Source organism: Mustela lutreola, chromosome 4 (assembly GCF_030435805.1).
Source record: "Mustela lutreola isolate mMusLut2 chromosome 4, mMusLut2.pri, whole genome shotgun sequence".
Lineage (NCBI taxonomy): Eukaryota > Metazoa > Chordata > Mammalia > Carnivora > Mustelidae > Mustela > Mustela lutreola.
The window spans coordinates 84762505-84784471 of record NC_081293.1 but is presented as its reverse complement, the minus strand read 5'-3'; the positions used below and the strand labels follow the sequence as shown (position 1 = coordinate 84784471).

General features: G+C 41.2%; 1 protein-coding gene and 1 non-coding gene across 2 annotated transcripts; both read right to left on the bottom strand.

Annotated features, from left to right (window-relative positions):
• Positions 1-238: 238 nt before the first annotated feature.
• Positions 239-18164, bottom strand: TOMM20 (translocase of outer mitochondrial membrane 20). Its single transcript, XM_059170421.1, has 5 exons — positions 17849-18164; positions 12698-12744; positions 10319-10400; positions 5957-6099; positions 239-1480 (listed from the first exon to the last, which is right to left on the bottom strand). Exons 1-5 carry the CDS (start codon positions 17967-17969, stop codon positions 1436-1438), a joined length of 438 nt encoding a protein of 145 aa, XP_059026404.1. The 5' UTR covers positions 17970-18164; the 3' UTR covers positions 239-1435.
• LOC131831029 (small nucleolar RNA SNORA14) lies at positions 17324-17457 on the bottom strand. Its single transcript, XR_009353544.1, has one exon. It is a non-coding gene; the product is annotated as a small nucleolar RNA SNORA14 (small nucleolar RNA).
• Positions 18165-21967: the final 3803 nt, after the last annotated feature.

Genomic DNA, 21967 nt, shown 5'->3' with positions numbered 1-21967 from the left:
TGCCAAAGGCTATGCAAGCTGTCCAGAAGCAAAAACTTAGAACTATACTTCAAACTCTTTCCTCTACCCCAATCACAACAAAAACCCAATGCTAAGGTTAAGGAAAATTTGTAAACAAATTAAGTAAAAGACTTAAGTACATAGAAAAAGTCTGCAGGATCGCTCCAGATTTTGAGATAGAATAAAGGCAAAGTGTATGTACAGAGAGGAATTGTTACTCAGTTCAACAGATGACAAGTAAGTACCAAAGATCTTTATTCTCAGACCTAATGTTCAACCTGTGACTGCAGATAACATGTCACTATTTCGAGAACACCTTCATTCTTTCCAAGTCTTCAGCCATAAGGTTATACCTTATTCTCATCATAACAAGATAAATGAATGAGATTGAAAGAGGATTAAGGAGATACACTGAAGATAAAAGCAAAGGGGAACAAACATTTTACAAGTTTATCATCCCAGTTACCCTAAAGATTAAGTTTCAGATTTACAAGAGTAATGACAACCGCATGATTTCAGTGAAAACCAACACAAGTTAGATCTTTAAAAAAAAGGGGTGGGGGTGGGAGAATCAGTTCAGAAATACTAAGTCAGGCAAGCATGCAAACTTCAGAGTATAAAAAATGCAAGGCCTGGTTGTCCAAACAAATATATCCCTCAGAAGAAGGTGGTTTTAAAGATGCTTAACAGAAACAAATGAATTAAAAGCTGAAAGGGACACTTCTCTGAATTAGCAGACCAATTCCCTCATTTTTTAAGTGAGGAAAGAGGGTAGACAGTAATTAGAGAGGCTCACATGGCTAGATAAAGGATGTACATAGATTTAATTCCCGGTGCTATTTACTACATACATCTAAAATACGATAAATATCCAGAACACATTAAGCCCACCAATTAAAATGACAAATACACGGGGAGGAGGTGAATTAATACAGCACAGCAGCACTTCTCACATCATATTTAGAGATTAAAAGGAAAAAAATAATCTCTCAAAGATTTTAATGCTCAGTTTTGATAGACTCCATCCAATTCTTTAATGTAGAGCAAATGTACGAGCTTAAAAAAAAACGTGCATTCTTCAGCTTTCTCCTATACTTTTTCGGCCTATCTTTCAAAACTAAGCACTGAGTATTTTTAACCTAAGTAATGTGATGTTATATGTACACTTTAATTGCACGTTTCAGGAATAAAATCCATGATATTTTGGTAACTCAGTGTATTTATATAATGAAAAGCTTTCTATCAAAATACACTTTTCACTGGGAAAAATAAATAAAACAGATGAATGGATCTACACAAAGTAAAAATTAACTTTGGTAGATTTCAGTGTAGGACAGTCCGTAACAAGCCTATTTGCCCTTTTTCCCCCAGAGCTGCTCATCTTCCAACTTAAGATTTTAAAAATATTTTTAATTGAGATTATGTTGACATGTTCTCATTCCACATCATCTTCAGCCAAGCTCTGAGCACTTACAATTCTCTGAAAGAGAAAAAAAAAATTTTTTTTAATTTTTAGTAGAAGTCCTTTGTAGAAGGCAAGAATATCCAATGGAAAAAGACAGTCTCTTCAATAAATGGTGTTGGGGAAACAGTACAGCCACATGGAAAAGAATGAAACGGGACCACTTCCTTACATCATAACCGAAAATAAACTCAAACTGGATTTAATATCTAAATGTGAGACCTGATACCATAAACTCCTAAGCAGTAATCTTCCTGGACAATGGCCTTAACAACATTTTCTAGGTGTGTCTCCTCAGGCAAGGGAAACAAAAGCAAAAATAAACTACTGGAACTACATCAAAGTAATAAGCTTTTATGTGACAAAGAAAACCAAAAAGATGATAAGGCAACCTACTGAGCTAGAAGACATCTGTACATGATATATCTAATGAGGGGTTAATATCCAAAATATAGGGACGCCTGGGTGGCTCAGTGGGTTAAGGCCTCTGTCTTCAGCTCAGGTCATGATCTCAGAGTCCGGGGATCGAGCCCCGCATCGGGCTCTCTGCTCAGCAGGGCGCCTGCCCCCCCTCCCCGCTTGCCTCTCTGCCTATTTATGATCTCTGTCCGTCAAATAAATAAACTCTTTTAAAAAAGAAATCCAAAATATAGGAAGAACTCATACAACTCAACAGGAGGGGGAAAAAAAAACCCTAATAATCCAATTAAAAATGGGCAGAGGACCTAAACATACATTTTCCCAACAGACAGATGCAAGGATGCTCAACACCATTAATCATCAAGGAAATGCAAATACAAAACCTCAATGAGATATCGCCTCACACAGTGTCAGAATGCCCCAAATCAGGAAGAGAAGAAGTAACAGATGTTGGCAAGGATGTGGAGAAAAAGGAACTATCATGCGCTGCTGGTGGGACTGTAAACTGGTACAGCCACTGTGGAAATCAGCTGGAAGGTTCCTCAAAACATTAAAAAATGGGAATACTGTATGACCCAGTAATTCCACTGCTGGTTATTTACCCAAGGAAAATGAAAACAGGGTGCATGGGTGGCTCATTCAGTTAAATCATCTGCCTTCGGCTGAGGTCATGATTCCCCGGGGCTCCCTGCTCAGAAGGAAACCTGCTTCTCCCTCTCCCTTTGCCACCCAGTCATACTTGGGTCTCTCTCAAGTAAAATTTAAAAAAAAAAAAGAAAGAAAAGAAAAGAGAGATGCCTGGGGTGGCTCATCTTATTAAGCCACTGCCTTCCACTCAGGTCTTGATCTCAGGATCCTGGGATCAGAGTCCAACATCAGGCGCTCTTCTCACATGAAGTCTGCTTCCCCCACTCCTTCTGCCCCTCCCTCCTAGCTCATGCGTGCGCGCACGCGTTCTCTCTCTCTCTGATAAATGAAGAAATCTTTAAAAAAAAGAAAAGAAAATGAAAATACTAATTCAGAATGATGTATGCACCTCTAGATTTACTGCAGCATTATCTGTAAGAGCCAAGATATGGAAGCAACATTAGTGTCTATCAATGGATGAATGGACAAAGAAGTGGTAACCATATACAGTGGACTATTATTCAGCCATAAAAAAATGAGATCTTGCTATCTGCAACACGGATGGACCTAGAGGATATTATGCTAAGTGTTATTTCACTAAGATAAATACCAGCTGATTTCACTTATATGTGGAATCTAAAAACCAACAAATGGGGCGCCTAGGTGGCTCAGTGGGTTAAGTCTCTGCCTGCAGCTCAGGTCCTGGGATCGAAGCCCAAATTGGGCCCTCTGCTCGGCGGGGAGCCTGCTTCCCCCTCCTCTCTCTCTCTCCGCCTGCCTCTCTGCCTACTTGTGATCTCTCTGTCAAATAAATAAAATATTTTAAACAAATAAATAAATAAATTACCAACAAATGAACAAACAAAAGGAGAAAAAGATCTCTAAATATGAACTGGTGGTTGCTGGAATGAAGTGGGTGGGAGTAAAATTAAGTGAAGGGGAGTGACAGGTCCTGGCTTTCTGTTACATAAGGATTAAAAGTACAGCACAGGAAATACAATCAGAGATCACATAATACTGCTATATAGTGAGACAGACAGCAGTCACATTTATGGCAAGCAGACCATAACGTACAGACCTGTCAAATCAGTAAGTTGTACGCCTGAAACTAATGTAACATTGTGTGTCGTCAATACTTCAATTAAAAAAAAATTTTAAGAGGGAAAAAAATAGTATGTCCTTTGTATTCAAAGAATACAAAACTTGCTAAGGTTTACCCATTCTGAGATTTCAATATTTAACATCTCTAAACACTGTTATCAAAGAAAATAATGATCACACTACTGTCAGTCCCATCTCAAAATCTAAGAAGGAATAATATGTTTTACATGTTACTCAATTATATAACTAAAACCAAAAAGAATTCAAGATATCTTTTCACTTTCATATAAATTAAGAGTACTGGTCATTCTATTCTCCAAACATTTCCCCTTTTGGCCTGAAAATGCTCAGTCATCATAGGACAGTAATTCCAAAATTAGCATTTGAAAATATTTCCAAATAACATGAGTTAACTGAGTAAAGGAGGTCATTTTTATAAAGAGGAGTTCAGGTTTCATCCTGAACTCATCCACATTTCAAAAGACCTCACACCCTCAGGTTCATCTTCCAAAAGCACTATGCTATGTTGCCTTTCCAAGAGCAGGTAACATTAAACAGAGGATTCTGATTTAGATAGACTAGGAACCACATTAGTCTAAATAAAAAGGTTAAGATCAATCTTTGGTTTTTTCAACCCTTTCCCTTAAATCTCTGGGGCCTTTGTTTTCTTTCCAGTCCCTTTTCAAACTGAGTAAAGATCAGTATGAGGAATTAACCAATCTTAAATCACACCAACTGTGGAAATTCACACACGAGTAAACAAACTATTCCAAAAAAATAAATTCATTTCGATTTTTTGAAAAAAAAAAAAAAAACTAAAAATGAACAGAACGCATCTTAATCAATTCTTAATTATATATAATCTTTTATATATAAGAGTGCAGTCAAATAACTCCAAGACCAAAGCAGTCAAATAACTCCAAACCCAAAGCCCATCTTGGCAAAAACAGAGGCACTGGGGCTTTTCAGACAAGTGAAGTCAGAGGATATACAACAATCCTTTAAGATCTAATTATAGGCTATGTCATCTCAGCCCCTATGCCCTCTGCCAGGCAACATAACTGAATTCATGGGCTCACAAAAGTCGACAGAAAGCTAGTTTCAGAAAGTAGCTGAGAGTGGCCCGAATTCTGGTGAATACCAAGGCCTAAGATTTCAGAATATGCGACGTACTTCCTAATGCACACATAGGACACAATGACCAGATCTTAGTATCGCTCACTCCAATACTGTTAGGGAAGAAAAATTTCAAGCACTGCTATCTCCAATTCTACTTTGATTCCAAGAACGGGTTTCAAATTTCATCATGTTCGGGATGGCTGGGTGGCTCAGTGGGTTAAGCAGCTGCCTTAGGCTCAGGTCATGATGCCAGGGTCCTGGGATCGAGTCCCGCATCGGGCTCCTTTCTCAGCAGAGAGCCTGCTCCTCTCTCTGTCTCTGCCTGCCACTCTGCCTGTGGGCACTCTCTCTCTCTCTGACAAATAAATAAATAAAAATCTTAAAGGGGCGCCTGGGTGGCTCAGTGGGTTAAAGCCTCTGCTTTCGGCTCGGATCATGGTCCCAGGGTCCTGGGATCGAGCCCCGCGTCGGGCTCTCTGCTCTGCGGGGAGCCTGCTTCCTTCTCTCTCTCTGCCTGCCTCTCTGCCTACTTGCGATCTCTGTCAAATAAATAAATAAAATATTTATAAATTTTTTTTTTTTTTAAGATTTTATTTATTTATTTGACAGAGAGAAATCACAAGTAGATGGAGAGGCAGGCAGAGAGAGAGAGAGAGGGAAACAGGCTCCCTGCTGAGCAGAGAGCCCGATGTGGGACTCGATCCCAGGACCCTGAGATCATGACCTGAGCCGAAGGCAGCGGCTTAACCCACTGAGCCACCCAGGCGCCCAATAAATAAAATATTTAAAAAAAAAAAAAAATCTTAAAAAATTTTTTTATCATGTTCACTAATTTTTAAATGCTAATGTCGTTAAAACATTTACTTCTCAACAACTATCATAAGATCTCCCTGATATGAGGAAGTGGTGATGCAACATGGGGCCTTAAGTGGGTCGAAGAAGAATCCATGAAACAAGATGGAATTGGGAGGGAGACAAACCATAAGTGACTCTTAATCTCACAAAACAAACTGAGGATTGGGGGGGGGGGTTGGGAGAAGGGGGTGGGATTATGGACATTGGGGAGGGTGTGTTCTTTGGTGAGTGCTATGAAGTGTCTAAACCTGGTGATTCACAGATCTGTACCCCTGGGGATAAAAATATATGTTTATAAAAAATAAAAAATTTAAAAAAAAAACATTTACTTCTCAGATTCTACTCACTTTTACTAACATTTCAAATCCTTACCTGACTAATTGTTGGAAGCTTGGTCAGAAGCATCTGGAACACTGGTGGTGGGAGAGTCTGCTGTAACACTTGCAGCAACTGCTGTGGCTGTCCACACACAGCAATTGCATTTGTCAGATGGTCTACACCTTTCTCATATTCCCCTGAAAGGGTTACATAAAAATAACATGTGACTTGAAAAGCCTTTGCCTTTGTCAAAAATTCACCTCTAGATCCTCCACTGTATCTCCAAGTGATACTGACCAAAAACATCCCACAAGTAAAAACTTGGAAATAATGTACAGTTCATGTACCTGAGTGTTATGAAAGCATTAACAAAAATGAATCTGATCACAGGTACTGATATAAAAGTGTCTTCAAAACACATACAAAAAGGGAGAAATTAAAGTGCAGAAGTGTCCAGGTATATATTACCATTTACAGACTTAAGAGTATTTCTGAAAAATTATATAAGAAATTGCTAACTTGGGCACTTGGGTGGCTCAGTCAATTAAGCGTCTGCCTTCAGCCCAGATCACAATCTCAGTCCAGGGATCAAGTCCCACATAAGGTCTGTGCTCACTGGGGAGGCTGCTTCTCCCTCTGCCTGCCTGCCGCTCCCCCTGCTTCTGCTCACGGCAAGTGCTCTCTCTCCCTCAAATAAATAATATCTTTTTTAAAAATAAATAAATAAATAAATAACTTGCTAACTGTGGAACACTACCCTTCTGAGAAGAACTGGAAGACTGGGGACTGAGGTGGAAAGGAGGCCCAAATTCACTTTAGATTAATCCTTTTTACTATTTTGAATGTTATCAGATGGAATTTCAAAAAAGTAAATTTATCCTACAGTGGACATATTACTTTTGAAAGAAAAATGATTACATAAAACACAAACTGAGCAAATTTTAATTATGTCAAAAAATAATTTCTTCATCTTTCTGGGTTGGTGAACACATCGAGGTACTAAGAGGGTGGTGCATCCAGACACAGTGGAAGATGCTCACCCCAACACCTTGCCCTATACGATAAACCAGTCAACAGTTTTCTGACCCTAAGAACGTGAGTAAGTAAGGGACTGCAGAACGGCACATGAAGCAGAGGAACAGCCGGCTGCAACATTTCCCTTGAGAAAAGCTAAGGACTGAGGTATTCAAACTGAAAAAAGCAGAACTCTACAGAGCATTAAAAATGGAAAATACAAAAGACTTAGATCTTCTGCATGGGCTTGGACTTGCACTGGGGGATACAATGGCTCCACGGACTTGGAAATTAAGATGCCACTTGGCCACTGAATCCTCATATCACTGAATTTACAGGCAATACAGGGGATCACAACTCTGTTGCCTGGGGATATTAATTCCAATTATTAAATGGAAACAGAGCTGCTACTGGACTGTTGTGTGTAGAACACAGGATCCTGAGACACCTCTTAATATTTCTAAATACACTGGAAGCAGTTAATGTACCACCACAGCAACTCAATTCAGTTTCCTCTCTGCACAAGCAGACTTGAGCCTGTTACCATCATCCTGAGATGAGATCTGCCTCAGTTAATTATGCTTATGGAAGAATTATGCTTATGGAAGACCCTTAGATGGAGGAGACCACCAAGCAATGAGGTTCACTGCCTAAATCACTATGCCTTCACAAGACTTACTTTTATGTTGACCTTTTCCCTAATTTTAACCACCTGAGTCTTTAACATCAGGTTCATTTGGTAGTTTCCACCAGAAGAAAGGCAACTTGGCAGAGTTAAGTAACCCTCTGGACAGTGCTAAGCTACAGTGTGAAACATGAGCTTGGGAAAAAGAGTAACTGCTGCCTGTCCTTCCCTGGCCTTCTTCCCAGCTACCATGAGTTACTGTCCTCAATCTGGAACTGACAGCTCAAGTCAACAGATGGCCACAATGCATAGATCTCCAAGACAATCCAAACAGAAGTTATTATGAGTGTACTTTTTTCTTTCTACTTTTTTTTTTAAAGATTTTATTTATTTGACAGACAGAGATAACAAATAGAGAGGCAAGCAGAGAGAGAGGAGGAAACAGGCTCCCCGCCAAGCAGAGAGCCCAATATGGGCCTCGATCCCAGGACCCTGAGATCATGACCTGAGCTGAAGGCAGAGGCTTTAACCCACTGAGCCACCCGAGTGCCCCGAATGTACTTTTTTCTAATATGTTTGACTGTGAGTAAAATAATTTAATATAGCAATTCTAGGGGCAGCTAGGTGGCTCAGCAGAAGCATCTGCCCGGGGTTCTGGGATCAAGTTCCACACTGGGCTCCCTGCTCAGCATGGAGTCTGCTTCTCCCTCTCCCACTGCCCTGTCTGCTCTCTCTCTGTCAAATAAATAATCTTTTTATTTAAAAAATAAATTAATTATATAAAACAGTGTTTCTATTTTGGAAGATAGAAAATTGTGACAGTATCAAATAGACCTCTTTATTTAGGAGCATGAACAAAGTATTTTGAGACTGTTTGCATGAAATGAAATACAGCCTATACCTTAGATATCCCTATACATGCAGATTTTTCTTTTCAAATACTACAGTAACAGAGTCTCTCAAAAGAGCTCTATGAAGATATAAGTGCTTTACTATTACCCCTGATTAAATTTCATGGATTTCTTATTGTAATAGGTTAAACAAGCCAAAATTATTTCCCAGTAACACACCTGCATTTTTATTTATATATATTATCAGCCTAATATGCCATCTAAATAAGATAATTATTTACTAACTGCTTTTCCTACAGAAAAAAGCAAAGCAAAGCAATTACTGGGAAGGGGGAGACACGACAAAAAGTTTAACGTGTCATTACCACCTCAAACCTTTAATCTTTTCCATAAAAATAAATAGAAGGGGTGCCTGGGTGGCTCAGTGGGTTAAAACCTCTGCCTTCAGCTCAGGTCGTGATCTCAGGGTGCTGGGATCGAGCCCCGCGTCAGCGGGGCTGAATGCTTCAGCGAGAAGCCTGCTTCCTCCTCTTTCTCTCTGCCTGCCTCTCTGCCTACTTGTGATCTCTGTCTGTTGAATAAATAAAGTCTTTAAAAAAAAAATAAAATAAAAATTAAAAAAAATTTTTTAAAAATCACAAATAACCTCCACCATGTAGTTCCATACTATCTAAATCTATGATACAACAATGAGCATTAAGAAAAACTTGATGCCTCATACCATTTTTATTAATGCTAGCAAATACGTCAAAGCTACTTCTGAAATAAAAGCTAATTTGGGGGCACCTGGGTGGCACAGTTGGTTAAACATGAGACTCTAGATTTCAGCTCAGGTTGTGGTCTCAGGGTCCTGTGATGGAGCCTGATGTCTCTGAACTGGGGTGTGGAGCCTGCTTTAAGATTTTATCTCTCCCTCTGCCCCTTCCCCTAACCCCAGTTCCCTGCATGTAACATTCTGTCTCAATAAATAAATAGAAATCTTAAAAAAAATAAAATAAAAAGCTAATTTGTCACTAAAAATTTTTCAAATACATTTAAGACTCTACTGAATTATAGTTCTCAAATTTGTCAATTTCATCATTTTAACTTCATAATAGTCATGTTTCTAAAAAAAAAATAATAATAATAATAAATAAAAATTAAGAAAAAATAAATAGGGGTGCCTGGGTGGCTCAGTGGGTTAAGCCTCTGCCTTCGGCTCAGGTCATGATCTCAGGGTCCTGGGATCAAGCCCCACATGGGGCTCTCTGCTCAGCAGGGAGCCTGCTTTCCTCCCTCTCTGCCTGCCTCTCTGCCTACTTGTGATCTTTCTCTCTCTGTGCCAAATAAATAAATAAAATATTAAAAATATACATATATCTTTTTAAAATAAATAAATAAATAAATAGAAAAGAACTCTTAACCCTTCATTAAATATGTAAAGCACATAGCCTAAACTCTAGATCAGATTCAGATCACTGGCTGGCCATGAACTCACTGTGACCTTGACAGGTAAATTAACATTCTCTGGGACTAGCCAGAGACTTCTTATAAATATTGGAAAAGACTTGAAGGTTAGATGAAGAAGTTGAGAAAGTATATGCCTATATCACATTCCTTCAATTACTATTTACATATTACGTTATGACTATATTCTCTAAACTGCTAAAAAATAACCTCATTCGTAAAAATTACTTATATTCTTTGTATCATGTATCAAACAAACCTAAAACTCAAAACATATTGTGGACAATGACAACCCACAAGAAATATTTTTCTAGAGCCAGTCTTAAATAAAATCATTTTCCCATGACTAAATGACTTATCTTGAAATATTTAATAACTTTCTTAAAAGCTGCTACACCATACCCAAAAAAGCCCCTTATCACCATAAATTTATATTTACTGTAAAGAATTCCAATTTCCTAGTCTAAATTAATGACTTACCTTGGGCTAGCAACTCTTCCCCAAGTTGTATTTCTTCAAGGAAGAATTTCTGAACAGCTTCAGCATCTTTAAGGTCAGGTAACTGTTTGGAAATAAAATATTTAATAACTGATACCAAAATTATGCTGGGCCACATAAAATATACATAGAAAATCATGCCACTAAAAAAGATAACAAAAACTGAATAACTCGTAATAAAAAATGACAGAAATTTATTCTTCAATACTTACAAGCATTAGTTTAATCTACATTTATCTACATTTAAATGAATATAAGAAAAAAATACATATTGATCAAACTGATAGTAGAACAGTTCTCAAAAGCTATACATCAAACCTAATATAAAAAATGAAGAATTATCTCTATCATAAAATATGCACTTTACTATTTATACTATTTTCACTGCTATTTCTATAGCTTTTTATGTAACTACAATTCTTTTTTTTTTATTAAAGAGTTTATTTATTTGACAGAGAGAGAGAGATTACAAGTAGTCAGAGAGGCCAGCAGAGGGAGAGGGAGAAGCAGGCTCCCTGCTGAGCAGAGAGCCCCATGTGGGGCTCAATCCCAGGACCCTGAGATCATGACCTGAACTGAAGGTAGAGGCTTAACCCACTGAGCCACCCAGGCGCTCTTCAACTTTCTTCTGATCCACATTATTTTGTATAGATTTTACATTCATCTAAAAGACTATTTTTAAATGGTAACAGAGGGCGCCTGGGTGGCTCAGTGGGTTAAGCTGCTGCCTTCAGCTCAGGTCATGATCTCAGGGTCCTGGGATCGAGTCCCACATCGGGCTCTCTGCTCGGCGGGGAGCCTGCTTCCTCCTCTCTCTCTCTCTGCCTGCCTCTCTGCCTACTTGTGATCTCTGTCAAATAAATAAATAAAATCTTTAAAAAAAAAAAAAAATGGTAACAGAATATTCCACTGAGAAATATATGACTGCTTAATCGTGATCTGTTTGTTGTTGCACATGAGCTACTTCTAATGTTTTTGCTATTACAAAGCAGCTTTACTTAAATAGTTGGCATTTCTTGGTTTTGTTTTGTAATTTGTTACATATTACCAGACTATGGTAATATATAATGCCATCAGCTATATGACTTATTAAAAAATATAAACTACTACAGGGACACCTAGGTGGCTCAGTGGGCTAAGCTGCTGCCTTTGGCTCAGGTCATGATCCCGGGGTCCTGGGATCAAGTCCCGCATCGGGCAAGGTCCTTGCTTGGCAGGGAGCCTGCTTCTCTCTGCCTGCCTGCACTCACTCTCTCTCTCTGACAAATAAATAAATAAAATCTTGTAGATATTTTATATATATATATACACACACACACACACACACACACTATTAAGAAATCCTATTCTATTTAAAAACCTAGACTTCTGTTAATGGAAGTTTTTGGTTCGTGATTAGTATTATATACACTCTTATTACCAACACAGATGAAAAATTTAAACTTATGAAAGTAAAGGCATCTTTCATCAACTACCAGAGCACAGACAAGAATTTTATTATTCCTGATCTAAAAATACAAACTGATGCATGTCTGTATTTACCTTCCCATGTCCTTAGAAAGAAAAGTCTACTGAAACACTAAGAACATATACTTCGGAAAGGTAGTTTATTAATTACATGACTGTTTCAAAATAACAACATGTATCATTTTCTGATTTAATTTTTCTTTGCCTCAACTTACTTTAAAAAGAACCACTACTGATCCTGTAAGTCCTGAGAATCCAGACAATAAAACTTATTTTAGTAAAAAAAGAAAAGCTGTATGTGTAATGATTAACATTTACTTACACATGTCACAGAACATTTTTTTTTAATCAAGCAGAGAAACCTATGTAGTCATTAAAAACAATCATGAACACAGGATCTATAAAAAGAAAAAAAAATATTTTTATCTATGTGTACATGTAACATCAAGGTAAAAAATCTGCCATATGGTAGGATTATGGATCAGTGGGTATGAACAATCCTATGTAACCTTTGAAATAAATAGCAGGTGGTTCTTTTAAAAGAAGCCGAAGGAAGGAAAATTAATTTTTTATTGTATTGTTTTGAAGCAGCTGAGAAAGCTTGAACCGTTTGGTAGAATTGTCTTCTGGAGACTAGCAGCTTATTTCCCTTTAAATATTGCTCATGTAGTAAGTTGTCTTCTATTTGGGCCAATAAGGGGAAAATAATGATGGACCAATCTACAGCTAAACTAACCAACCAAAAAAAAAAAAGCTCAAGTTATTTTTTAAAACAGAAAATGTCTGGTATCAACTAGCTTTCTCAAAAGACATTTGAAGTGGATTTTAAAATCATTATTTCTATAACATTTATAAATACAGTATTACAAAAAAAAAAAAAAAAAAAAAGATTACCTTGCAAAGTCCGGCTCTCTCCTTGGCAAGCTTTTGTTTCTTTCTTCCTGCAAGAAATGGAGTATTGTCATTTTACCACTATTAAAATGGGTATCAAAGAAGTCAAACTGCTGTAGCAGTCATTCATTCTATTTATAAAACATCCCAGAAGGGTCAGCGTTCTGGTCAATGAGCTACATACAATATAATATTTCTGGGCAAGAGCTTTTTCCTTCCTTCTGGTGCACCAAGATCAGCAATTTTGTAGATGGAGACAGTTCTAACAGGTGATTAACTGCCCCAAGCAGAGCAAGCCCCGCCCACCCAAAAGCTACACAAGACCTGAAACACAACCAAGATTAAACCACTGCTGTTAGAAAGCTTTATTATTGAAATATAATAGATTCAACCTTTACTGAATGTTGAAAGCTATTAGACATTCCTAGATGAGGGGGGAAAAAAAAGTGGGTAGGAGGACAGTATTCAGAAACACACTGCAAAATTCTTTACTGCTGGCTGGTTAAGAAAAAACCCTCTGCCTACACTCTAAACTGTTTAAATTTTTGGTCTTGTTTTTTATTCGAAAAAGCAACACTATGTATCTCAGAAGTAGGAGATGTTTAAAATCTTAAAACCCTTAAGCCAAAATAAAGGGCACCAACAATGTTTTAAATTGCTATATGAGCACCTGCGTGGCTCTGTCAGTTTAAGCTTCTGACTCTAGGGTTTTGGCTCAGGTCACAATCTCAGGTCACAGGATGGCCTGTGCCCAGCTCTACACTCAGTGCAGTCTGCTTTCCCCTTTCCCTCCACCTCTACTCCCCCCCACCCACAGGCTGAGGGTTTATCGCTCAAATAAATAAAATCTTTAAAAATTTTTTCAATAAATAGCTACTTAATGATATACTCTATATGAAAGGGTGTTAGCACAAGGGTTGTATAAGCTTGGTTAGTGTCAGCTCTTCTTAGTGTCAGAGTGACTGTGGGCAAGTTACCTGTACCTCGCTTTCCTCATATGTAAAATTGACCTAAAAACAGGTACATGCATCATAGAGTTGTTGTGCATGTAAAGTATTTTTTAACAGTGTCAGGCTTATCATGTGCCATCTGAGTTGGTAAAGAACCACCTCCTCAGTAAGCATCTGGTACTGAGACAGTGCACTTCCAGCAACTTCGCTAAGGAGCTGTGCTATATGCTAAATACCTAAAATAAGTTTATTCCCTAGTCACTAAAAAAGTATCAGTGACATGGAGACTGTGGCATAGCTATGAAAGGTTAAGGCTCTAACACTTACTATCTTGGTGAACTCTGGCAAATAAATCTCTTAAAACTCCCTTAGGGCACGTTTAACTTTACCACTGTGAGACACAAAGGCTTCAAAAAATGTCCTTTGAAAACCTTTAAGTGTTCTACAGGTCCAAGTGTCAATCAATGCATGACTAAAGAGACCGGTTTGCCTACCACAGTGAGGTGGGTTAATTTATTGTGGTTAAACACAATAGATAACTAGTTTTCTTCTCTTATGCAACTAACAAACTGGGTTTAACCACACCCACACCTCTCGCCAACTCTAGCCGCCAAAACACCTCAAGTGCTACAACTTTAAGGCTTAGATACAATTTTAGCAGTTTCAACAACAAAAAATACGTTAAATAAGCTGATCTTACATATAAATTTTTAGACACCTATTTTTCTAACAAACTACCTTTCCTAGGTATTCATCTTCGGGCAACTATCTGTAGGAAAACTGAACCATAACATTCTACCCTCTATTTCTTCAAGGGCTTCCTCTTGGCTAAGAGGAAAGCCAAGTATTTCAGAAAATACTGAATGCTACCCTACCACATTAACTAATACTGAGTATCACTAGAAAGAGACTACTCAGACTAGAAGAAGCAGCGGACATGAAGACGAACACTGAGATGTTAGGTCGGGTAAGCACCCAGAAAGTCTTGGATGCCAGACACTATTCTAAAAGTTAATTTGCTTACTCGATCCTCACAGTAGCACTAAAACAAGTACTATCATGACCTCCATTTTACAGACGACAACACTTACTAAGGTCACAACCTGTAAGTGGTAGAGAGGCAGTTCAAAGCCAAGCAGCTCCATTTACGATGACCCGCGATCAGACATGACTTTCTACTGCCACCGCATGCTGTAGAGAGGCTGAGGGGGCAGACAATACCGACCCTGTCTTTGGCCTTCCAGCTTCTTGCCCACGTGCGGCAGATGACCTCTCTTGGGGCTCTATGTGCCAGGTCCCTTGAAGATTCCTACACATACCTTAGAGAGGCCCAAGACCACAACTGGGGGAGGCTTTCTTTCGTCTCCCATGAATCTATGAGAGGGAAGTCTCTCCGTCCTGAGGCACAGATAGTACCACAGTATCTAATAAAAGGTTAGCTGTTATTTAGGTGCACAGAAATCCTTTGATCCTGCAACAGTGCTCTTCCGCTAGTGCCCTCAGATTAGAAAAATCTGTGGGCTAAGGTCTGGACTCTGTACCTGTGTACCTGTGCAGCTGGATCATCATCTGCCCAGTCCTCCGTGAGTAAGTTACGCTGCATGAACCTGTCAACTGCATAGAGTCACCTGCTCCCGGTCTCAAAGTGCCTTCTCAGTTTGGGAAATACTTCACTATCCCTCTGCTATCTTCTAACAGAAGCGAAGGCATTCCCATAAAACCAAAAGGCACCTCAGAAGTGAACATGGAAAGTTTGTGGAATAAACAGAGAAATACAGTTTGCTAAGCCAGATTTACGGAAAATGACAAAAAAATAATGAAACCCAACAGACAGAAACTTAGTTGTCATTACTATTCAATCTTACAGTTTTTTTTAATACGGTGGAAAGCGATTGTTTTTGATTGTTTGACTGATACAATTACCAGATTTTAAGACTGACTGGGTGCTTCAGATTTCTAAATTTGTAAATTTAAGTTTGGTATTCTAGCTTTAGTTTCACAAGACAATTTACTTGTTACCTTATCAGTGTATTATACTATCTCTGTGATAAAGGGAAAGATGGTTAACAGACTGAAACATCAGAGTTACGCATTCAATGAGTAAAATGAAGACTTGACTCAGTATTTACTAGAAATCAGTCCCAAGTGCTACTGTGTAAACCTAACAAGTGGAAAAAGACTTTGTCAACTTTCAAAAATATACATAAGGATGAACTGACAGAATTACTCTGAACGTAAGTTTTGCTTCCTAAAGAAAACATCAAATAATTATATTCATAGACAATCTTTAGCATCCATCAATTACCATCTGCCAGGGACTGTACTAAAACTCCCTATGTGTAAGTATAACATTTTACAAAAAAGGGAAACGAAAGCTTTAAGTCGCTCACCCAGGTTACTCAGCTAATCATTCAAGCCAGACCACTGAGATCTTAAGGCCACCGATAAAGCTAGAAAAAAAATCCATGGATTAAAGAGAATGGAAAGGGATTTTTTAAATACTCTCAGTGTTTAAAATGACAGCTTTTATGATTTCTTCAACCGAAAAATTAGCTCTCTCAAGATTTCTAACAGGATTTCCAAAGGAAAAAAGGATTAATCCAATTCTTTCCTGAGCTCTCTAGCCATACCACACCACCAGTCCTCCGACTATTTTGAAACTACCAGAAAACGATCTGAACTTCCAGCTATGCTTTACAGCTGGCATTTACGGAGGGGCTAGCTCTCCGTCAGAAATGGTGGAGGGCACTTCAAACAGCTCAATCTTCACAAAAATAACCAGAGGCAGGTGACATTACCTGATTTTACAAGCTAAGAAAAATTAGATTCAGAAAGTCTAATATTATGCAGCTGATCTGTAACTAACCTGGGCCTAGAAAACTCAGTATCTGAATCCAAAATAGCTTTCTTTCCATTAGTCTATAAAATAAATTCCCCGTATCCCTTCCTTCCTATAACTAGAATAAGATGTCATATTCCAGATGGTGTAAGGTACTTATACCCCCAAAAGGGTAGGTCACTAGCCACGTGGGGCTCAAAACTTGGAATGATCTACTATTACTTCATTAAATGGTAAGTATTCATTAGGATAATCACACCTTCATGCGTTCTGGGCTTTAATAACTTATGTATCAATTTTACTATATTTATTTTTTTTTTAAGATTTTATTTATTTGACAGAGAGAAATCACAAGCAGTCGGAGAGGCAGGCAGAGAGAGAGGAGGAAGCAGGCTCCCTGCTGAGCAGAGCCCCATGCGGGACTCGATCCCAGCACCCTGAGATCATGACCTGAGCCAAAGGCAGCGGCTTAACCCACTGAGCCACCCAGGCGCCCTTAAAGATTTATTTTAAAGAACGTGCACAAGTAGGGGATGGGGGAAAAGGGGGAGGGAAGCAGAGTCCCCGCCGGGCAGGGAGTCCCGGCGGCCTCGAACTCACGACCCTGATCTCGTGACCTGAGCTGAAACCAAGAGTCGGATGCTCAACCAAATGAGGCACCGGATGCCCCTGCATTTTAATTTTAGGAATCATTTTGACTGAGCAACCTAGATGGGTACAAACACACTTATCGCAGCAGGCTGTTTGCTCTTCCGCTGCTGCGAGTAGGGCGGCCTCCGAAACTCAAAAATCACGACGGTCTGGGGGGCACGATCTCGCTCGCGGGAACAGCTCTTAGAAAGATGTCGCAGGTATGAAATAAGACTGAGCCACCGCAGGAGCGCAGCCCTTTGGACTCCCTGCAGTCTCTGTAGCATTCGCTCATATCCTGGAAGCGTGCGCAGGGAGGCCACCAAGAGGGTTTAGGAATGCAGCAGCGACACCGCGCACTGGCGGGCCTGGTTTCGAGCACAAATCCGTAAACACGCGACTTTCGAGTGAGGAACACGGGTTTAAACAGGTGAACGGCTAAAAGAGCCCCCGCCCCCCAACAAACGCACACCTAAATCCCGAACCAACCAGAGCGCGTTCACGACGGGGCGCGGCGGGGTAAAGACACGACGGGAAGAACTGTCCTCCAAAATGGAGGGAACCCTGCAGGGCACCAGCGGCGGGAGCTGCACCGGGAGCGCCGCCGTCTTACGGCCGGGTGGGCCGCGGCCGCCGGGGCCCCCCACACCCCCACGGCCCCGCGAGTGGCAGCCGAGGGCAGGCGCGCGGAGGGGCGGCGGTCGCTGGCGCCCGGGGCCGAGGGGACGCACTCACGTTCTCGAAGCCTGTTCTTGAAGTTGGGGTCACTCCGCCTCTTGCGGTCGAAGTAGATGCAGTACCCGATGAAGAGAGCCCCGCAGACGCCGGCGGCGATGGCGCTGTTCCGGCCCACCATCTTCCCACGGCCCAGAGGCAGGAGCGAGCGCGGCGGCGGCGGGGCCGGCGAAGAAGCTGTTGGCCGGGAAGCCGCGGACCACGCCGCTGCGACCGGACGCTCACCCCGAGAGACGCGGAAAGGCCGAGCGCACGCACTTCCGGCCCCAGCCGCAAGGTCCTCCGGCACGTCCGCGGCTGTGCCTGAGCGGCGGAGTCCGCGCCGCTTTTGCGCCTGCGCCGTTTCTGCGCCTGCGCAGGGGGTGTAGGCGCGGCCGCCCAGGCGCCTCGGGTGGGTAGTGAGTTGGCGTCGGGCTGTGCAGCTTGTCTCGCACTTCTTCAGAAGCCGCTGAGCGTGACGTAGCGAAGGTGTCGCGTGGCCGTCGTGCACAGGCTCGGAAGACTTGCTCCTGGACGTCCTTGCTTGTGTCGCACAAAGATGGCAGGGGCCAACGACACGTGCATCCTCCTCCTCTTGTGTAATGGAGGCAGCCCGTGGCTCCACGAACTGAACGGAATCTGCTTTTGAGGTTCATTCACAGCTGTGCGGCGGCAACGTAATCCAGCGACTCGCTGCCAGAGAGGCTTACAATATAGTTTCCTGAGGGGCGGGAGGAAACTGAGCTGCGCGATTCCTGGAGAAATAACGGATAAGAGAAAGTGAAAACATGAGTTGTCTTACAGTCGCTGGAAACGTGCGGGGTGGTTTGAATGTAAAGGACAGCGGCACATGGGTGGCTCAGTCGGCTAAGGGCGTCCGCCTTCCGCTAAGGTCATGATCCCGGGGTCCTGGGACGGAGACCAGCACGGGGCTTCCTGCCCTGGGAGAAGTCTGCTGCTCCCTCAGTTGCTTCCCCCTGCTCATGCTTGCGCTCGCTCGGTGAAATAAATAAAATCTTTTATAAAAAGTAAGTAAATTAAAAAGACAAAACCTTGGTCAGACTACAAATTGAGAGGGGTAAGAGAAGGCACATACAAGGCAGTGTAATAAAAGTGGCCGCCTCTGTCACCAGTCTTAGGGAGGGATCCTCTCTAACCTTGGAGCAACAGCAATGGCTCTTACTCATGGTGAATCCCGCTTTGTGCTGAGTCGCCTCATGGGGGCTGGCCGGGCCAGAAAGACCCAACAGTGTGGTTAGAGGGTTGGGGCTTTTGATCCGTGTGATATCCCTGGAGAGGAAGGGGATTGGAGGGAAGGAGAGAGGGAGATGGAGTTGAATTTCATGGCCTGCATAATGAAATCCAAATAAAAACTCAGGACCCAGAAGCGGGTGCGTCTTCCAGGTTGGCAATACTCTGTGTAGTGTGCCATGTGCAAGGAGGGTGAGGTGTTATGACCACTGGGAGGTGACAACAGAAGCTTCAAGTGTGGGACACTCCCAGACCTCTCCCTATGCGTCTTTCCCTATGGCTGGTTTGGTTTGTATTTTATTTTATTTTATTTTATTTTATTTTATTTTGCCATAGTAAAATTGTAATCCTAAGTGTAACATGTTCCTGGGGTACCTGACCGACTCAGTCAGAGGAATGTGCAACTGGATCTCCCAGTTGTGAGCTCCAGCCCCACACTGGGTGTAGAGATTACTTAAAACTTAAAAAAAATAAGTGTAGGGGCACCTGTGTGGCTCAGTCTGCCTTCAGCTCAGGTCATGATCTCAGGGTCCTGGGATCATGCACAGTGTTAGGCTCCCTGCTCAGCAAGGGAGTCTGCTTCTCCCTCTCCCTCTGCCCTTCCTCCCCCAGCCCCCTACCAGATACCAGACACACCACTGCTTGTGCTCTCTCAAATAAATAAAATCTTTTAAAAAAAAAAGTGTAACATGCTCCAGAATTGTCTTTATAAATTGTTAACCCTGAAGGAGTAGTGGGAACCCCCTAATTAGTCGCCAGCTGGTTAGAAAAGCCAGCTTTCTGACCTGGAAACTCCCCCACCCCCCCACCCAACTTTTTATCTGGCGTCTGAAGGAAGTCTTATAGGAAGCTGTGCTCTCTGTGCTCTTAACCTATGAAGTCTGGCCTAACTCTGGGTAGCTGGTGTCAGAAGTTATTGCAAGTGTACTTACAGAAACATTCAGAAGCCCTAACCTAGTCCAGGAGTCCAGGAAGACCTGCTTCAGTGATGATGAACTTGAGACCCAATGGAAAACTGGAAATTGGATCGAAGGTACGAATGCTTTGCCTAGACTGGGGTAGAGGAGGGAGAAGTGTGCGGAGATGCATTATGTTCCAATGCAAAGAAAATAACTAAGATGTACACAGAACAGAATAACACAGAAAGCTTCTCCTTATTCAGTGCAAATGTACATTCTCATTATTCTTGTTCCAAAACACTGCCAGTGAACCTCAGCTGTTAGTATATCCTGAGCCTCAGGTGTGCTGGAACAAAAGAGACTTGTCCAAGGCAACACAGAGGACATGAGGCCTAGCATTCCACTCTTGAAAACTTGAACAGACTACATTGCCATTAGATTAAGACTCCTAGGTGGCTCAGTTGATTAAGTGTCTGCCTTTGGCTTGGGTCATGATCTTGGGATCCAGGAAAGGAGCCCCGCATCAGGCTTCCCATTCAGCGAGGAGCCTGCTTCTCCCTCTGTGCCTCCCCCTGATCATGCTCTCTCTCTCTCTCTCTCCCCCTCTCTCCCTTCCAAATAAATAAATAAAATCTTAAAAATATATAGATAGATTTTGACTCCTGAATGAACAAACAACTATCCCTGTGTTATGCACGGTAAACATGAGGTAAATATTCAGGTCACTCCTATGAGGTAAAATATACCAGGAACCACGCTTATAGAAAGCACAGTTGGAGCAAGATTTGTGCCTTGTTAGCCCTTAATGGCTCTACATTTTAAAACCCCTGTTGTACAACACAAGCACAGAATCCTCAAACATTAACAGTATGGAATTTCCACACTTGTTTGTGAGTCAAATCATTAGTGAGTTGTAATACCCTTAGTGGATCATAACCAGTCTTTTTAATAAAATAGAATTTAAAGTATCCAAAAGCAGAGCATCTGGCTCTTGGTTTCAGCTCGGGTCACAATCTCAGGGTCCTGGGATCAAGCCCGGCATCAGGCTCCCCACTCAGGAGGGAGTCTGCTTGAGATTCTCTCTCTTCCTCTGCCCCTCTCCCTGCTCATGCACTCACACGCAGTCTCAAATCAATCTTGAAAAAATTACCTATTTATATATATAAAAACATGAAAGCAACCTGTATAGTAAGGACCCATACTGCCACATGCAACTTATGTCAGTTAAATATATCCATGTTTGTACTGGTTGCAAAGTAAAGTTAAAGCTACTACAGATCATAATCAAAAAGTATGAGAACACTGTTCTAGTCCATGCCCCTTACTTCACCAATCAAGATATTTAGATATCTTGATATTTACTTCACCAATCAAGATATTTAGCTAAAGAGGCTGACAGGCTTGTCCAAGGTCTTGCACACACAGTCACAAAGCTGGGTCAAGAACAAAATGCCCCTACACTCCAGTCCAGGGCTCTTTACACAAAAACCTAGAGACCAAAGGAGCACTCTATGTTAAAGACTGAAATCATACAAATTTATATGTACACTATAAATCATACACAACATAATGGACACTAATAAACACTGTAAGATACACACAAGAAAATTTATATACCATATATGGTCTCCATCTACAGTGATAGTCTATATAGGCGATGCATCTTTATGTAAGTCTAACTGGAAATACATGCAAAAATGCTCAAGATGACCAATTAGTATTTATTGAACCATATTTATGAAAAACTAGATTCTAGGGGCGCCTGGGTGGCTCAGTGGGTTAGGCCGCTGCCTTCAGCTCAGGTCATGATCGGGGTCCTGGGATCGAGCCCCGCGTCAGGCTCCTTGCTCGGCGGGGAGCCTGCTTCTCTCTCTGCCTCTGCCTGCCTCTCTGCCTGCTTGTGATCTCTGTCTCTCTCTCTCTCAATCTCTGTCAAATAAATAAATAAAACCTTAAAAAAAAAAAAACAAAAAACTAGATTCTAAGCATC